Source organism: Cervus canadensis, chromosome X (genome assembly GCF_019320065.1).
Source record: "Cervus canadensis isolate Bull #8, Minnesota chromosome X, ASM1932006v1, whole genome shotgun sequence".
Classification (NCBI taxonomy): domain Eukaryota; kingdom Metazoa; phylum Chordata; class Mammalia; order Artiodactyla; family Cervidae; genus Cervus; species Cervus canadensis.
This window is the reverse complement of record NC_057419.1, coordinates 38960596-38980012: the sequence shown is the minus strand read 5'-3', so window position 1 is coordinate 38980012 and position 19417 is coordinate 38960596. Positions and strand designations below refer to the sequence as shown.

The 19417-nt window shown below is 42.7% G+C and overlaps 1 protein-coding gene across 1 annotated transcript; it reads left to right on the top strand.

Moving 5' to 3' along the window:
• The first annotated feature begins 6944 nt into the window (after positions 1-6944).
• On the top strand, positions 6945-9405 carry LOC122434481 (splicing factor 1-like). The gene has a single exon (XM_043457874.1). It carries the CDS (start codon positions 7055-7057, stop codon positions 8699-8701), a length of 1647 nt encoding a protein of 548 aa, XP_043313809.1. The 5' UTR covers positions 6945-7054; the 3' UTR covers positions 8702-9405.
• The last annotated feature ends 10012 nt before the right edge of the window (positions 9406-19417 follow it).

The window sequence follows — 19417 nt, the reverse complement described above, 5'->3', positions numbered from 1 at the left end:
TCTTGTTTCCTATTTTTATGTTTGGCTATTTTGTATTTGTCTATGAATTTTAAACACATACATATACATTTATATGCCAATAGGTTTGTCATTGTTTTAGTTAAAATAAGGATGATGGGATCATATGAAGCATACTTTTCTGAAACTTGCATTTGTCCTCCATGATATTTTGTGGCAATCCACTGAGAAACCTTCTTAAGAACAGGGATGGTTTGTTTCCTTTTAGGCCCTTTCCTTACAATTTAGAGGCTACCACAAGGTAAACCAGTGACCTGAGCTGTGATTTCCTAATCCAAGCAGGCATGATTCCCTCAGCTGTGATACAGTTCTACACTGGCAAAAGTTTATTAAAAATTATACCATTTCTTGAACTTCCCTGGGAGTCCAGTGGTTAAGACTCCATGCGTCCAATGCAGGAGGCATGGGTTCAATCCCTGGTTAGGGAACTAAGATCCTATGTGCTATGCCACTTGGTAAAAAAATAATAAAAATAAAATTTAAAATTAAAAAATAACTATGCTATTTCTTCTATGAAATAAAGTTCTAGAGATATAAAACTGGATATAATTATTTCTTAATTACTGTGTATGGTTCACTACTGGGATTCCCGGAAACCTAACCAGAAAGCTGGTCTGTGGAGAACACTTTTCCTCTTGTGTGTGTGTATGTTCTCAGTCACTCAGTCATGTCTGACACTTTGCGATCCTATGGACTATAGCCTGCCAGGTTCCTCTGTCCATGGGGTTTTCCAGGCAAGAATATTGGAGTGGGTTGCCATTTCCTTCTCCAGGGGATCTTTCCAACCCAGGGATCGAAACTGTGTCACTTGCATCTCCTGCATTGGCAGGTGGATTCTTTACTACTGCACTGCCTGGGAAGCCCATTTTATTCTGCACCTGGTAGAAAGGTGGAGGGATGGAATCAAAACTGCTGCACAGTGGAGGACACAGGGTAGAACCATGAGAACCTGAGTAGCCCATCTCTCCTGATCCCACATAACCACCCTGGGTCAGGAGGGAGGGCACTTACAAGACCACGTACCAGCTGTGAGTGTACTTTATGTCAGGAACCTACTGAGAGGAATTCCTTGGTGGTCCAGTGGTTAGTATTCAGCCCTTTCATTGGGGCCCAGTTTCAATCCCTGGTTGGGGAAATAAGATCCCAAGAGCCACGTGGCATAGCCAACATAATAGTAATAATAAAGAACCTACCATGTACCAGAGACTATGCCATCATTTTCACAGCCTCTGTCTCTGAATGCTAACACCCCTCGAGATTGCCACCATCTCCATTCCACAGTAGCTGGGGCTTCCCAGGTGGTTCAGACAGTAGAGAATCTGCCCTCAGTGCGGGAGACCCAGGTTCAATCCCTGGGTTGGGACAATCCCCTGGAGATGGAAATGGCAATCCACTCCAGTATTCTTGCCTGGAGAATCCCATGGACAGAGGGGCCTGGAGAGCTACACAGTCCATGGGGTCACAAAGAGTTGGACATGGTTGAGTGACTCACACACACACACAAAACTCCTAGAGGTGAAGTAATTTGCTCAAAGCCACTCTAAAGCTGTTTCTAATACAAAACCCACCACACCTCCTATTCCTCATTTCCTGGAGACCTATTAGTCAATCAGCTTCATTTCCCTAAATTAGGTCCCATTGCACCCTACTTAAATTAGATTGTAAGTGTGGGTAAAATGATAGGGATTCTACTCCAAGTGGTCCCAGGTTAAGCCTCATGGAAAATAATGTATTAATTAAATAAACTTTTTATAGCAACAGAATGGAATTGAGAGTCCAGAAACAAACTCTACATTTATGCTCAATTTTTGCCAAGGGTGCCAAGAAAATTCAATGGTGCAGGGAGAGTAGTCTTTTCAATAAATGATGCAGGTACAACTGGATGTTCACATTGAAAAGGATGAAGTTGGAACCCTACCTCATACCATATATGAAAATTAACTCAAAGAGGATCAAACACCTACAGTGAGAGCTTAAACTGTAACTCTTGGAAGAAAACCTAGGGTAGTTTGCTGGCCTTGGATTTGGCAATGATTTCTTACATATAACATGAAAAACAATAAAAAAAAAACAGATAAGTTGAACTTCATTAAAATTAAAATTAGGGCTTCCCTGGTGACTCAGTGGTAAAGAATCCAACTTCCAGTGCAGGAGACACGGGTTCGATCCCTGATCCAGGAAAATCCCACATGCCTCAGAGCAACTAAGCCTGTGTGCCACAACTATTGAGTGTGTGCTCTAGACCCCAGGAGCCACAACTACTGAGCCCACATGCTGGAACTACTGAAGCCTGTGCACCATACGCCCATGCTTCACAATAAGAAAAGCCACAGCAATGAGAAGCCCATGCACCACAACTAGAAAGTAGCCCCCACTCTCTGCAACTAGAGAAAAGCCCACACAGCAACGAAGGCCCAGCACAGCCAAAAATAAATAAATAAAATTATATAAAAAATTAAAATTAGACACTTTTGTGCTTCAAAGGACACTATCAAGAAAGTGAAAAGACAATACACAGAACAGCAGAAACTTGCAAATAATGTATCTGATGAGAATCTAGTATCCAGAACAACTTACAACTCAACAACAAATGACAATCCAATTAAAAATGGGCAAAGGAAAAAAATGGGCAAAGTATTTGAATAGACATATTCCTCCAAGGAAGATAAACAAATGAAAGAAGTGAAAGTCACTCAGTCGTGTCCGACTCTTTGTGACCTCATGGACTATATAGTCCATGGAATTCTCCAGGCCAGAATACTGGAGTGGGTAACCTTTCCCTTCTCCAGGGGATCTTCCCAACCCAGGGATCGAACCCAGGTCTTGAACCCAGGTCTCCCACATTGTAGGTGGATTCTTTACTTGCTGAGCCACCAGGGAAGCCCATACAAAGATGCTCACTTATTAATAACTATTAGAGACAGGTAATACAAAACTTGGGCTTTTTGTGTCCCTGGTGGCTCAGACAGTAAAGAATCTGCCTGCAATGTGGGAGACCTGGGTTCATTCCCTGGGTTGGGAAGATCCCCTGGAGAAGGGAATGGCTACCTACTCTAGGATTCTGGCCTGGAGAATTCCATGGACTGTACAGTCCATGGGGTCGCAAAGAATTGGACACGACTGAACAACTTTCACATAGCCGATACAAAACTACAGTGGGATACCATTTCACATCCTCGTCGGACATAACTAACCGACTTCATTTCACTCCACTTCTTTACTTCAGGATGACTTTGTATTTTTTAAATTAATTTATTTATTTTAATTGGAGGCTAATTACTTTACAATATTGTAGTGGGTTTTGCCATACATGGACATGAGTTAGCCACGGGTGCACATGTGTTCCCCATCCAGAACCCCCCTCCCACCTCCCTCCCCGTACCATCCCCCAGGGTCATCCCAGTGCACCAGCCCGGAGCACCCTGTCTCATGCATTGAACCTGGATCGGAGATCCACTTCACATATGATAATATACATGTTTCAATGCTACCCTCTCAAATCATCCCACCCTTGCCTTCTCCCACAGAGTCCAAAAGACTGTTCTTTACATCTGTGTCTCTTTTGCTGTCTCGCATATAGGGTCATCATTACCATCTTTCTAAATTCCATATATGTGCGTTAGTATACTGTACTGGTGTTTTTCTTTCTGACTTACTTCACTCTGTATAATAGGCTCCAGTTTCATCCACCTCATTAGAACTGATTCAAGAGTATTCTTTTTAATGGCTGAGTAATATTCCATTGTGTATATGTACCACAGCTTTCTTATCCATTCGTCTGCTGATGGGCATCTAGGTTGCTTCCATGTCCTGGCTATTGTAAACAGTGCTGCGATGAACATTGGGGTGCATGTGTCTCTTTCAGATCTGGTTTCCTCGGTGTGATTGCCCAGCAGTGGGATTGCTGGGTCATATGGCAGTTCTGTTTCCAGTTTTTTAAGGAATCTCTACACTGTTCTCCATAATGGCTGTACTAGTTTGCATTCTCACCAACAGTGTAAGAGGGTCAGGATGACTTTAATAAAAAAGGAGACAGTAACAAGTATTTGTGAGGATATGGAGAAACTGGAGCCTTTAAGGCATTGCTGATAGGAACATAAAAATAGGACAGCCCCTTTGGAAAACAGCTTGGCAGTTTGTCAAAAATTTAAACAAAGTTATCATCAGTCAGTTCAGTCACTCAGTTGTGTCTGACTCTTTGCGACCCCATAGACTGCAACACACCAGGCTTCCATGTCCATCACCAACTCCCAGAGCTTGCTCAAACTCATGTCCACCGAGTCAGTTATATGATCCAGCAATTCCACTCCCACATATATACTCAAAGAACTGAAAACACATGGTAACACAAAAATTTGTATATGGATGATCACAGCACAACTATTTACACAGGCATGCCTCATTTTATTGTGTTTCAATTTATTGTGCTTTGTGGATAATGCAATTTTTAGAAATTGAAAGTTTGTGGCAACACTATGTGGAGCAAACCTATCAGCACAATTTTCCCAACAGTATTTGCTCACTCCTGTCTCTGTGTCACATTTTGGTAATTCTTGCAATATCTCAAGCTTTTTCTTCATTATTATGCTTGTTATGGTGATCTGTGGTCAATGATCTTTGATGTTACTACTATAACTCACTGAAGGCTCAGATAATAGCCTTTTTCATCAATAAACTATTTCTTAATTAAGGTATGTACATTTTTTTAGACATAATGCTACCTCACACTTAATAAATTATGTATCATGACTTTTACATGCACTGGGAAACCAAAAAATTGATGTGACTTACCTTATTGCAGCATTTGCTTTATTGTAGTGGTATGGAACTGAACCCACAACATCTCCAACGTAAGTCTCTAATAGCAAAAAAGTGGAAACAACACATAGGTTCATTAGTTGATGGATGGAGAAACAAAATGTGGTACAGCTATACAATGAAATATCTTTCAGCCATAAAAGGAATGAAGTACTGATACATGCCACAAGATGAGCCTTACAAACATTATACTAAGAATAAGAAGCCAGAAACACAAAGCTATACATTGCATATTTCCACTTCCATGAAATGTTCAGAATAGGCAAATATACAGATACAGTGAGAGACAGAAAGAGAAACAGAGAGTCATTGTCAGGGACTGGAGAAAGAAGTGATGGGGAGTGACTGCTAATGGGTACAGGGTTTCTTTTTGAGGTAATGAAAATATTGTGCAATTAGATAGAAGTGATGGTTGCACAGGGCTTCCTTGGTGGCTCATTGGGTAAAGAACCCGCCTGCCGATGCAGGAGATGTAAGAGACACTGGTTCGATCCCCGGGTCAGCAAGATCTCCTGGAGGAGAGCCTGGAAACCCACTCTAGTATTCTTGCCTGGAGAATCCTATGGAAAAAAGAGCCTGGCAGGCCACAGTCCACAGGGTCGCAAAGAGTCAGACATGACTGAAGCGACTGAGCACACATGCACAATGGCTGTACAACCTTGTGAACATGCTAAAATTCATTAAATTTTACACTTTAAAATGGTGTATTTTATGATATATTGTAACCAAGTTACATACAACTCAACAGGCCAGTAAATTGAGACAAAGTGCTGGGGCAAGGAAAAACTATTTTATTCAGAAAATTAGCAAACCAAAAAGGTGGCTAATTGATGTCTCAAAGAACCATCTCAATTCATGGTAGAATTCAAACTTTTTTTATTCTCAGGAAAGCGGAAGCAGAAGGGGGTTAAGATCAATAAGTGACATCCAGGAGCCAAGAAGGGTCTAAGGATGGTGGTGAAAACTCTTTGCTCTTAGCCAGTTGACTTTGGTTGATGTGAGTCTGGTCATGATGTTCCTTTAAATCTTGATAAGACAATTTTTGTTCATACTTTCTTATTTCCCTGTGGGAGACAAGTTTCAGGTAAGACAATGTTTGCACAAATCCTAAGCTGTAAGCAAAATTCCTTTAGTGATTAACATGTCTACATGCAGGGCTAAGCAGAGGTTTATGACTCAGGGATTCAAGCAGCAGAAAACATAGTTACATTATGGAGTCAGAGATGCCAAGTTTCTCCTACAAACAAGATGCAGGCAGGGGACATTGGCGGAAGGGAGGGTCTGTTCCCAAGAGGGCCTCACACAGTTTTGCTTGGTTGTAATAAGGATTATACCTCGAAAAAATAACCATTTAGTTTAAGGGGAAAAGTATGAGCTGTATTAAAGTTTGGAAATCACAATTAAAAATGTTAACACTTACTATTTTGAAAAGACTGTAGATTCACAGGAAGCTGCAAAAAATAGAGTCCATTTAGCCCTTTACCCAGCTTCCCACAATGGTTATCTTATATAATTGTAGGACAATATCAAAACAGGAAATTGACACCCATGTTAGACTACAGGCTTTATTCAGTTTTCACCATTTTTATACATACTCATTTGTGTGTGAGTGTGCATGTGTATCTACACAATTTGATCCCATATATAAATTAGTGTAACCCCATGATCATCATGATATAGAACTGTTTCATCACCATAGAGGAACTCCCTCATAATACACCTGTATAATCACACACCTCCACATTCGTGCCTGTCTCTTAGCAATGACTGACCTGTTCTCCATTTATATTGTTTTGTCATTTCAAGGATATTACAGTCAACCTTCTGTATCCAAGATTTCTGCATCCACAGATTCAACCACAGATCAAAAATATTGTTAGGTCAAAAATATTTGAAACAGTCAGAGAAAAATTCCAGAAAGTTCCAAAAAGAAAAACTTGAATTAGCCACAAGCAAAAAACTACTTACATGGCATTATATTAGGTATTATGTATTAGGTATTATGTATCAGGTTTATTATGGTGGAAAGCAAAGAAGAACTAAAGAGCCTCCTGATAGAAGTGAAAGAGGAGAGTGAAAAAGTTGGCTTAAAACTCAACATTCAGGACGGGTTCCGCGCGCTCCGCGGCAGCGCAGTCGGGTCCCCTCCCCCCAGAAGATTCGGGAAGAAGAAGCCGCCGCTGAAAAGGAGTCGCCGGTGCCGGTCCCTGGGGGCGCCATGGCGACAGGAGCGAACGCTACGCCGCTGGACTTCCCCAGTAAGAAGCGGAAGAGGAGCCGCTGGAACCAAGACACAATGGAACAGAAGACGGTGATTCCAGGAATGCCTACAGTCATCCCCCCTGGACTTACTCGGGAACAAGAAAGAGCTTATATAGTGCAACTGCAGATAGAAGACCTGACTCGTAAACTGCGCACAGGAGACCTGGGCATCCCCCCTAACCCTGAGGACAGGTCCCCTTCCCCTGAGCCCATCTACAATAGTGAGGGGAAGAGGCTTAACACTCGCGAGTTCCGTACCCGCAAGAAACTTGAGGAGGAACGGCACAATCTCATCACGGAAATGGTTGCCCTCAACCCTGATTTCAAGCCACCTGCAGATTACAAACCTCCAGCAACACGTGTGAGCGATAAAGTAATGATCCCACAAGATGAGTATCCAGAAATCAATTTTGTGGGGTTGCTGATTGGGCCAAGAGGGAACACCTTGAAAAACATAGAGAAGGAGTGTAATGCCAAGATCATGATCCGGGGGAAGGGTTCTGTGAAAGAAGGAAAAGTTGGGCGCAAAGATGGCCAGATGCTGCCAGGAGAAGATGAGCCGCTTCACGCCCTGGTCACTGCCAATACCATGGAGAATGTGAAGAAAGCCGTAGAACAGATAAGAAACATCCTGAAGCAGGGTATCGAGACCCCTGAGGACCAGAACGACCTACGGAAGATGCAGCTTCGAGAGTTGGCTCGCTTGAATGGAACCCTTCGGGAAGATGATAACAGGATCTTAAGACCCTGGCAGAGCTCTGAGACCCGCAGCATTACCAATACCACAGTGTGTACCAAGTGTGGAGGGGCTGGCCACATTGCTTCCGATTGCAAGTTCCAAAGGCCTGGTGACCCCCAGTCAGCTCAGGATAAAGCACGGATGGATAAAGAGTACTTGTCCCTCATGGCTGAACTGGGGGAGGCGCCTGTGCCCGCATCTGTGGGCTCCACCTCTGGGCCTGCCACCACACCACTGGCCAGTGCCCCTCGGCCTGCTGCTCCCGCCAACAACCCACCTCCACCGTCTCTCATGTCCACTACCCAGAGCCGCCCACCCTGGATGAATTCTGGGCCGTCAGAGAGTCGGCCCTACCATGGCATGCACGGAGGTGGCCCTGGTGGGCCCGGAGGTGGCCCCCACAGCTTCCCACACCCGCTGCCCAGCCTCACAGGTGGGCATGGTGGACATCCCATGCAGCACAACCCTAATGGACCCCCGCCCCCCTGGATGCAGCCGCCACCACCACCGATGAACCAGGGCCCCCACCCACCTGGGCACCATGGCCCTCCTCCAATGGATCAGTACCTGGGAAGTACGCCTGTGGGCTCTGGGGTCTATCGCCTGCATCAAGGAAAAGGTATGATGCCGCCGCCGCCTATGGGCATGATGCCGCCGCCGCCGCCGCCTCCCAGTGGGCAGCCTCCGCCCCCTCCCTCTGGTCCTCTTCCCCCATGGCAACAGCAGCAGCAGCAGCCTCCGCCACCCCCTCCGCCCAGCAGCAGTATGGCTTCCAGTACCCCCTTGCCATGGCAGCAAAGATCCCTCCCCGCGGCGGCGATGGCCCGAGCCATGAGAGTGAGGACTTTCCGCGCCCATTGGTGACCCTTCCAGGCAGACAGCCTCAGCAGCGCCCCTGGTGGACAGGATGGTTCGGCAAAGCAGCCTGAGTTATTTTTATGGACGGAATCGGAACACGCTGGCTCCATATTGTGAAATTTTTATTAATTTTTTCTTTTTTCTTTGTTATTTCCTTATCTCTTCCTTTCTTCAGACTCCCTCCAAGGAGATGCTCTCCCCGGTCTTCTGCTGCAATTAGATTCCTTTCCCTTTTCTCATTCCTGGTTCTTTAAGGAGAGAGGAACAAGTGGTTTTTAGGCAGAGGCTTTGGGCCATCAATGTGGCGGGGTGGGGTGGGTGTCGTCTTTGGTTCCAAGATTTTCAAACTGCCATATTTTTTTCAAGCTGAGATATTTTTTCCCCTTTAAGTGCGGGGTTTTGTCTCTGATACCCACGTGGAGTAGTGGGTTAGTCCCCAGGTTCAGGGTCCATAACCATCCTGGCACCCCTGCCCATGGTAGGTGAGGCCACGTAAGCTGCCTGGGGCTTGTCTGCAGCCTGCAGAGCCCTTTCAGCGCTCCCTGAGCTGCCTCAGATTCCATTTGTTCCTCTCCTTCCTGGAAGGCTACCTTCTAAAATTTATTTTAATCCCAAATGTCTGAATGTTCTGCAGTGTCGAGGGGTTTGAGCCCCTTGTTTTCTTCGTTCTGCTTCCTTCCTTTCCTCCTCCCCTCTTCATGGAGTGATTATGTTGACAATAATGTATGATGTGCGTTCTCTTCACTGGTTTATCAGCAGAAATTTCTCTGGGCTTTTTGGTGTATGATTCAACACTGCGTTAAAGGGGGGTGTTCCATTGAATAAAAGAGCAGTGTGGTTTAAAAAAAAAAAAAAAAAACTCAACATTCAGAAAACTAAGATCATGGCATCTGGTCTCATCACTTCATAGCAAATAGATGGGGAAACAATGGAAACAGTGACAAATTTTATTTTGGGGGGCTCTAAAATCACTACAGATGGTGATTGTAGCCATGAAATTAAAAGATGCTTGCTCCTTAGAAGAAAAGTTATGACCAACCTAGACAGCATATTGAAAAGCAGAGACATCACTTTGCCGACAAAGGTCCGTCTAGTCAAAGCTACGGTTTTTCCATAGTCACGTATGGATGTGAGAGTTGGACTGTAAAGAAAGCTGAGCGCTGAAGAATTGATGCTTTTAAACTGTGGTGTTGGAGAAGACTCTGGAGAGTCCCTTGGACTGCAATGAGATGCAACCAGTCCATTCTCAAGGAAATCAGTCTTGAATATTCATTGGAAGGACTGATGCTGAAGCTGAAACTCCAATACTTTGGCCACCTGATGCAAAGAACTGACTCATTGAAAAAGACCCTGATGCTGGGAAAGACTGAAGGTGAGAGGAGAAGGGGATGACAGAGGATGAGATGGTTGGATGGCATCACTGACTCGATGGACGTAAGTTCCGGGAATTGGTGATGGACAGGGAAGCCTGGTGTGCTGCAATCATGGGGTCTCAAAAAGTCAGACAAGACTGAGCGACTGAACTGAACTGATGTATCAGGTGCATGAAAAGGTGTTCAACGTGGCTAATCATTAGAGAAGTGCAAATAAAAACCACAATGAGATAGCACCTCACTCCTGTCAGTATGGATATCCTCAAAAAGACTACAAATAACAAACATCAGCAAAGATGTGGAGAAATGGGAATCCTTGTACACTGTTAGTGGGAATGTAATTTGGTGTAGTCACTATGGAAAAATAACAATAGTATGAAGTTTCCTCAAAAAAACTAAAACTAGAACTGCCATGTGCATGCATGCAAAGTGGCTTCAGTCCTGTCCGACTCTGAGATCCCAGGGACTGTAGATCTCCAGGAGCCTCTGTCCATGAGATTTCCCAAGCAAGAATACTGGAGTGGGTTGCCATGCCCTCCTAGAGGGGATCTTCCCAACCAACCCATAGATCAAACCCATGTTTCCTGCATTGGCAGGCAGATTCTTTACTGCTGAGCCACCAGGGAAGTCCATCATATGGTGTGTGTGTGTGTGTGTGTGTGTGTGTGTGTGTGTGTGTGTGTATGTGTGTAAACAGTGCTATGCTTAGTCGCTCAGTCATGTCCAACTCTGTGTGACCCCATGGACTGTAGCCTGCCAGGCTCCTCTATCCATGGGGATTCTCCAGGCAAGAATACTGGAGTGGGTTGCCATTCCCTCCTCTCGGGGATCTTCCCAACCCAGGGATGGAACCCAAGTCTCTTGCATTGCAGGTGGATTCTTTACCAACTAAACAACCAGGGAAGCCTACATATATGTATATATACACAGTGGAATACTACTCAGCCATAAAAAATAATGAAATTTTGCCATTTACAATAACATGGATGGGCCTGGAGGGTATTAACACTTAGTGAAATAAACAGAGAAAGACAAACATTTTATGTTATCACCTGTATGTGGAATCTAAAAACTACAACAGACTAGTGAATATAAAAAAAAGAAACAGATTCACAGATATAGAGAACAAACTAGTGGTTACCATAGGAAGAGAGAAGAGGGGAGGGGAAAGATAGAAGTAGAGGATTAACAGATACAAATTACTGTACATAAAATAAATTAACTACAAGGATATATTGTACATCATAAGGAATATACCCAATATTTCATAATAACTATAAAAATAATATAATCCATAAAAATTTTGAATCAATATGTTGTATACCAGAAACTAATATAATATTACAAATCAACTATACCTCAATAAAATAAATGAAATAAAATTTAAAATAATAATATATAAAGGAGGATATGCATATGTTGGGCATCCCTGTCAGCTCAGATGGTAAAGAATCTGCCTGCAATGTAAGAGACTTGGGTTCAATCCCTAGGTTGGGAAGATCCCCTGGAGAAAGGAATGGCAACCCACTCCAGTATTCTTGCCTGGAAAATTCCATGGACAGAGGATCCTGGAAGGCTACAATCCATGGGGTTGCAAAGAGTCAGACACAACTGAGCCATTAACACACACACACACACGTGCATAGGTTATATGCAAATACTACATCATTTTACATAAGGGGCTTGAATATTTGCAGATTTGGATATCTGCAAGGGGATGAAGTAGGGAGTGGTCCTGAAGCCAATGCCCTTAACATTCATCCAAGTTGTCATATATCAACAGTTCATTCCTTTTTATTGCTGAGTATTCCATGGTCTGAATGTGCAAAAGTTTAACCACTCACCCAATGAAAACTATTTGGATTGCTTCCAGTTTGGGGTATTGTCAGTAAACTTTCTGTAAACAACCATGTATAAGTTTTTGTGTGAACATGTTTTATTTTTCTGTCATAAATGCCTAGGAGTGCAATCATGGGCTATATAAGTAATTGCATATTTAGTTTTATAAGAAATTGTCACATGATTTTCTAAAGTGACTATATAATTTTTACATTCCCATCAGCAATATATGAAGGAGTAAGTTTCTCTGCATCTTAGCCAGTATTTGATATTGTTACTGATTTTATTTTAGCCATTCTGATACATGTATAGTGCTATCTCACTGCAGTTTTAATTTGAAATTGGGAGGATCAGTTTCAGCACACCAATGGTGACGTTTTCAGTTAAAATATCTAGGGGCACTCACCTGGGCCCTACTACTTGAGGACAAGTCCCCAGGGACATTTCCCTAAGCAGAGCTGATGTTGTGGCTAGACTGGACCAGTTCTTGTGGTTCTTATTATGATTGTAAGATGAACCTTAGCAAGAACCATCAGGGAACTTTAGAAAAACAGGGTTCATTACTCATAAGTTCTGGATGGTACATAGCACATAATGGCCACACAGAGAGGTCATGGGTGGGGGGGTAGGGGGACAGAATGTGAATCTGGAGTTCTGCCCTTATTGGGATTGAGGATGGAGTACTCAGGATTTCACAGGTTCATTCTTTATTGGGGAATTTAAAACTTAAAAGTGCAGATCAAAGCACAGGAAGGAAAAAAACAGGGTCACTCATGCTTTCAGTTATCTAGGTCGTCCAGAGCTTTCTAAAAGGGGAACTTCAGGAGTGGGACAGCCTGGCTCTTTATCTCTTTGTGTAGCTGGCAGTGTGTTTATTCGAGATGAATGTTTTTGAAATGGACCCTTCAGTAATCAAAAGCTTGATGACAGGCATTTACATTATAATAAAAAAAGCTAATTGTCAGGCACTTATACTACAATTTTCCTAATGGCTAATGATGTCGAAAAATAGTGTTGAAAAAGCTAGCTTAAAACTCAACATTCAAAAAATTAAGATCATGTCATATGGTCCCATCACTTCATGGCAAATAGATGGGGAAAAAGTGGAAACTGACAGATTTTCTTTCTTGGGCTCTAAAATCACTGCGGATGGTGACTGCAGCCATGAAATTAAAAGATGCTTGCTCCTCAGAAGGAAAGCTATGACAAACCTAGACAGAATATTATAAAGGAGAGATATCACTTTGCAAACAAAAGTTTGTGCACTCAAAGCTATGGTTTTTCCAGTAGTCATTTACGGATGTGAGAGTTGGACCATAAAGAAGGCTGAGTGCCAAAGAATTGATGCTTTTGAATCGTGGTGCTGGAGAGGACTCTTGAGAGTCCTTTGGACTGCAAGGAGATCAAATCAGTCAATCCTAAAGGAAATCAACTGATGCTGAAACTGAAGCTCCAATACTTTGAGTACCTGATGCAAAGAACTGACTTATTGGAAAAGACCCTGATTCTAGGAAAAACTGAAGGCAAAAGAATTGGGCAGCAGAAGATGAAATGGTTAGATAGCATCACCAACTCATCGGACACGAGTTTGAGCAAACTCCAGGAGATGGGGAAAGACAGAGGAACCTGGCATGCCACAGTCCATGGGTTTGCAAAGAGTCAGACACGACTTAGCAACTGAACAACAATTGATAATAAGCTGAAGTAAGGGTGAATAAGGAGAAGAATAAAAACAGAGTGGGAGGGTTAGGCAAGGATTCAATTACATAAGGTCTTGGAGGTCATGGTAAATATTTTGGTTGCTAGTCTGAGTGAGATGGGAAAGCACTGAAAAGTTTTGAATGAGGAAGTGACAATATCTGATCCCCTTTACAACACTCTTCACTTTTTTTGATCAGTTTTCTTCAAATTTGAAAAACATTTTCACTTTCCCCAATATATGAGAAAAGTAATGCCAAATCAATAAAGAATCAAGAAAGACTATAACTTGAAAATGATATTTTAGGGAATGACCTGGTGGTCCAGCAATTATGACTCAGAGCTTTCACTGTCATGGCCAGGGTCAATCCCTGGTTGGGGAACTACAATTCCGCAAGCCACATAGCACAGCTAAAAATAAATAAATAAATAAGATACTTGACTCCATTAGTGCATAACGAGCCAAGAAATAATTTTTGACAAAAACACTGTCTCTCACATAAAAATAGAGTGAGCAGTTAAAAGAAAGCATTTCATCCTGACCAAAGTATACTTCTGTTTCAGTTCAGTTTAGTTCAGTTCAGTCGCTCAGTCGTGTCTGATTCTTTGCGACCCCATGGACTGCAGCACGCCAGGCCTCCCTGTCCATCACCAACTCCCGGAGTTTACTCAAACTCATGTCCATTGAGTCGGTGATGCCATCCAACCATCTCATCCTCTGTCATCCTCTTCTCCTCCGGCCTTCAATCCCTCCCAACATCAGGGTCTTTTTCAGTGAGTCAGTTCTTCATATCAAGTGGCCAGAGTTGGAGTTTCCGCTTCAGCATCAGTCCTTCCAATGAATATTTAGGACTGATTTCCTTGAGGATGGACTGGTTGGATCTCCTTGCAGTCCAAGGGACTCTCCAGAGTCTTCTCCAACACCACAATTCAAAAGCATCAGTTCTTCGGTGCTCAGCTTTCTTTATAGTCCAACTCTCACATCCATACATGACTACAGGAAAACCCATAGCTTTGACTAGATGGACCTTTTTTTCAAGAGAAATAAATTTTGCTACAAAATCAGAATTGGGGGCGGGAATATCTGCAGGTCCTGGCACAAAAGCATTGAATGAGTTCCTGGAAAAGCTAACTGAAATCATTGAAGAGGGAGGTTACTATTTCCATACAGGTGTTTAATATCAATAAAGCAGGAATTTTTGTAAGCTACAGCTGTCACAAATCTCTGCTGTCAAGAAATATAAATCAAGACCTGGCTATAAAGCAGAGGTGGTTGAATTGTTAGATTGTTAGATTCTCAGAGGAACTCAGCTGTGAAGATTTTATTGAAATAGGAGAGCAAGGGGTCACTGTTCAAGTTGCCATAGAAATTATCCCTCTTCAAATATTTACCAATATATACTCAACTCACTGGCAATGAAAACTTTCCAGAGAGATGATCCTATTTTAAAATGCACTTGAAAAAAAAATAAAAATAAAATGCACTTGGAAGGTCCTAAGAGTAATAAAGAATGCCTATGTTCACTTGAGGAATATTTAGCAGAAAAATATGACATCTCCATCCCAAACTTCTAGAACTATATTTATTCTTTTTTAAAATATTCAGATGTACTTTACATACCACATAATTATCCTTTTAAAGTGTACAGTTCAGTGGTCTTTTGTATATTCACAGTGGTCATCTTAGGTCAGCCCATGAGGAAAACTAACCTCTCCCCAAAAGAAGCGTTTATGCTGTAGCATTTCTATTTAATATTTTTATTAAATAATTAATAAGAATCTTTTAAAAGCATATATTTGGATTTTCTTTTCTTGTTCATTTATTTTCACTATCAATTTTGGCATTTTAAGTATCAAATGAGTTTTCAGGAACAAATTAGAATGTATTATATTGCACTAGGATATGAATTTACCTTATAATAGCTTAATGCCTGAACTTGGTTCAGGAACCAAGAGGCTACAAGCTATTTGCAAACAATATGATTGTTTAATTTAAAAACTCAAGAGAGGGACTTCTTTGATGGTCCAGTGGTTAAGAATCTGCCTGCCAGGGGCTCCCCTAGTGGCTCAGACAGTAAAAGAATCTGCCTGCCTACGCAGGGAACGCTGGTTCAATCCCTGGTCCTGGAAGATCCCACATGCCACCGGGCAACTAAGTCTGTGTGCCACAACTACTCAAACCTGAGCATTCTAGGGTCCATGTGCTACAACTACTGATGAAGCCTGTGTGCCTAGAGCCTGTGCTCTGTCAGCAACAAGAGAAGCCACCACAATGAGAAGCCCACGCACCACAACTAGAGAGTAGCCCCAGCTTGCCACAACTAGAGAAAGTCCACATGCAGCCATAAGTAAATTAGTTAATTTAAAAAATAAAAACTCAAGAGAATAATTGTTAGACTTAATAAGAGAGTTCAATCAAGTGGCTAGATACAAGATAGTATATGCAAAAATCAAATTTTCCTGTATACTAATAATAACCAATGAGAAATATTAAAGAGAAAAACCGCAGGCCAAAATGGCATCACTTGTGTTAAAACCCATGATGCCAATCCTAAGCCCAAGATAGCAGTTTTGACCTTCCCCAGAAATGTAATCTAATCAACCAGGCTGAAATTTTTAGTCAGTACCAAGGAGGTAACCTATCACTTGGGACCACTCTATCTGCCCACTTCCCCTCCCCAAGAGTAGCAAGAGGCAGTCTCCTAGTTCCCTTTCCCACAAAAAGATGTCTTGGCCTAAAATAACCCTTACATTTATTTTGCTAATAACTTCCTCTCCCCAACCTCCTTTCTTTAAAAACCTTCCATTTTGCACTGCTACTGGGAGGGTCCTTCTAGTTGTTAGGTTGAATGTTGACTGAATAATGAATTGTCTAATAAATAAAGCAAATTAGATTTTCAAATTAACTCAGTTGAATTTCGTCTTTTAACAAGATTAAGAGTCTCTCTGCTTACAGTTCCTTCATGGGTTCTTCCCTCTGGAGAAAATGGAGAAAGCTTCCTCAGCACCTACAAAGATTTGTCCTTGACCCTGGTGTTTTCCAGACCAAAGCAAGACCTCAACCCAATAGCATAACAGTATTATCTGAGTGCACAGCAAAATCAGTGGCCAAGGTCCCTCAGAACTTGTTCAACTGAAGAACTGAATGGGGTCTGTGCACAGACATCTCTGAAAAGGCTTTGCTCAAGTGTGCCACAGGCCCTTGCTCACTTCTATCCAATGGCTGCATAACAAGAGGGTATCAAGAGGGACAAAGCAAAGAGGTCTGAGGGGATACAGATGAGGAGGAGAGTGCCTCATTAAGGGTTGGAAGAGATCTTCAGACTCACTGCTACCCCCAGGTCCAAGGCTGTCACAGGGAAACCCCCCTTTTTAGAACCCCCCCCACACACACACAGATGACACCACCCTTATGGCAGAAAGCAAAGAAGAACTAAAGAGCCTCTTGATGAAAGTGAAAGAGGAGAGTGAAAAAGTTGGCTTAAAACCCAACATTCAGAAACCTAAGATCATGGCATCTAGTCCCATCACTTCATGGCAAATAGATGGGGAAACAATGGAAACAGTGACAGACTTCATTTTCTTGGGCTCCAAAAGCACTGCAGATCATGACTGCAGCCATGAAATTAAAAGATGCTTGCCCCTTGGAAGAAAAGTTATGACCAACCTAGACAGCATATTAAAAAGCAAAGACATTACTTTGTCAACAAAGTCCATCTAGTCAAAGCTATGGTTTTTCCAGTAGTCATATATGAATGTGAGAGCTGAACTATAAAGAAAGTTGAGCGCTGGAGAATTGATGTTTGAACTGTGGTGTTGGAGGAGACTCTGGAGAGTCCCTTGGACTACAAGGAGATGCAACCAGTCCATCCTCAAGGAAATCAGTCCTGAATATTCATTGGAAGGACTGATGCTGAAGTTGAAACTCCAATACTTTGGCCATCTGATGTGAAGAACTGACTCATTTGAAAAGACCCTGATGCTGGGAAAGATTGAAGGTGGGAGAAGGAGGTGACAGAGGATGAGATGGTTGGATGACATTACCAACTCGATGGACACGAGTTTAAGTAGGCTCTGGGATTTGGTGATGGACAGGGAAGCCTGGCGTACTGCAGTCCATGGGGTCACAAAGAGTCAGACACGACTGAGCGACTGAACTGAACTGAACACATGCAGAAGCCACCACTTTCCCAGGTGGTGTTAGTGGAAAAAAATCCACCTGCTAGTGCAGGAGACAAAGCAGATGCAGGTTTGATTACTGGGTTGGGAAGAGCCTCTGGAGAAGACAATGGCAACCCACTCCAGAATTCTTGCCTGCAGAATTCCATGAACAGAGGAACCTGGCGGGCTACCCTCCATGACTGAGCATGCACACATGCACACATAGAAACCACCACAGTCTCAAGGCATAATGTCTGAGGAAAAACTAAGAAGTTTTTAGAGCCTAATCTCTGGCTCTGAGGACCTGGTGCTTTTTCTCAATAGCCAGTTTGCTTTCCACCCCTCACCATCGCCCCAGTAACTGTCAGAATACTGAGTTTAGGGATAGTTTAGGGATGGCCCAGGACTGGGAACTGGTGAGTCAGAAGACAGAGCAGTCACGCCTATATTTGGAGGGGAACTCCACCCCCTTGACAAACCCAACACCCTGGAGACACAGCCCCAAAGCATCTGTGCAAACACATCCTCCCTGAGGATAAGCAGAGTCTGGGAGATGCCTCACTCCTTATCCCCAAGATCTCTCCCACCATATGACATATACAAAGCATCACAGCACATGCTGTTTCTAGAAGATTAGCAGTTCAGCAAATGTGTTAGCATGAATTGCTATTTGTGCTGCATCACTAAGGGCATTCAAGCTATCACAATACTATTCTTTTGCTATTTTAACAAATGCTTACGGAGTTCCATTCAATATCACAGTAATCCAAGTCTATGCCCTGACCAGTAATGCTGAAGAAGCTGAAGCTGAACTGTTCTATGAAGACCTACAAGACCTTCTAGAATTAACACCCCAAAAAGATGTCCTTTTCATTATAGGGGACTGGAATCCAAAAGTAGGAAGTCAAGAGATACCTGGAGTAACAGGCAAATTTGACCTTGATGTACAGAATGAAGCAGGGCAAAGCTAACAGAGTTTTGCCAAGAGAACGCACTGGTCATAGCAAACACCCTCTTCCAACAACACAAGAGAAGACTCTACTCATGGACATCACCAGATGGTCAATACCAAAAACAGACTGATTATATTCTCTGCAGTCAAAGATGGAGAAACTCCAAACAGTCAGCAAAAACAAGAATGGGAGCTGACTGTGGCTCAGATCATGAACTCTTTATTGCCAAATTCAGACTTAAATTGAAGAAAGTAGGGAAAACCATTAGACCATTCAGGTATGACCTAAATGAAATCCCTTATGATTATACAGTGGAAGTGACAAATAGATTCAAGGGATTAGATTTGATAGAGTGCCTGAAGAACTATGGATGGAGTTTCGTGACATTGTACAGGAGGCAGTGATCAAGACCATCCCCAAGAAAAAGAAATGCTAAAAGGCAAAATGTTTGCCTGAGGAGGCCTTACAAAGAGCTGTGAAAACAAGAGAAGGGAAAGGCAAAGGAGAAAAGGAAAGATATATCCATTTGAATGCAGAGTTCCAAAGAATAGCAAGGAGAGATAAGAAAGCCTTCCTCAGCAATCAATGCAAAGAAATAGAGGAAAACAATAGAATGGGAAAGACTAGAGATCTCTTCAAGAAAATTGAGGTACCAAGGTATCTTTGCATAACATTTCATGCAAAGACGGGCACAGTAA

Excerpts from the sequence above, each read along its gene's own strand:
- LOC122434481 (XM_043457874.1), top strand. The coding sequence starts at position 7,055 with ATGGCGACAGGAGCGAACGCTACGCCGCTGGACTTCCCCAGTAAGAAG.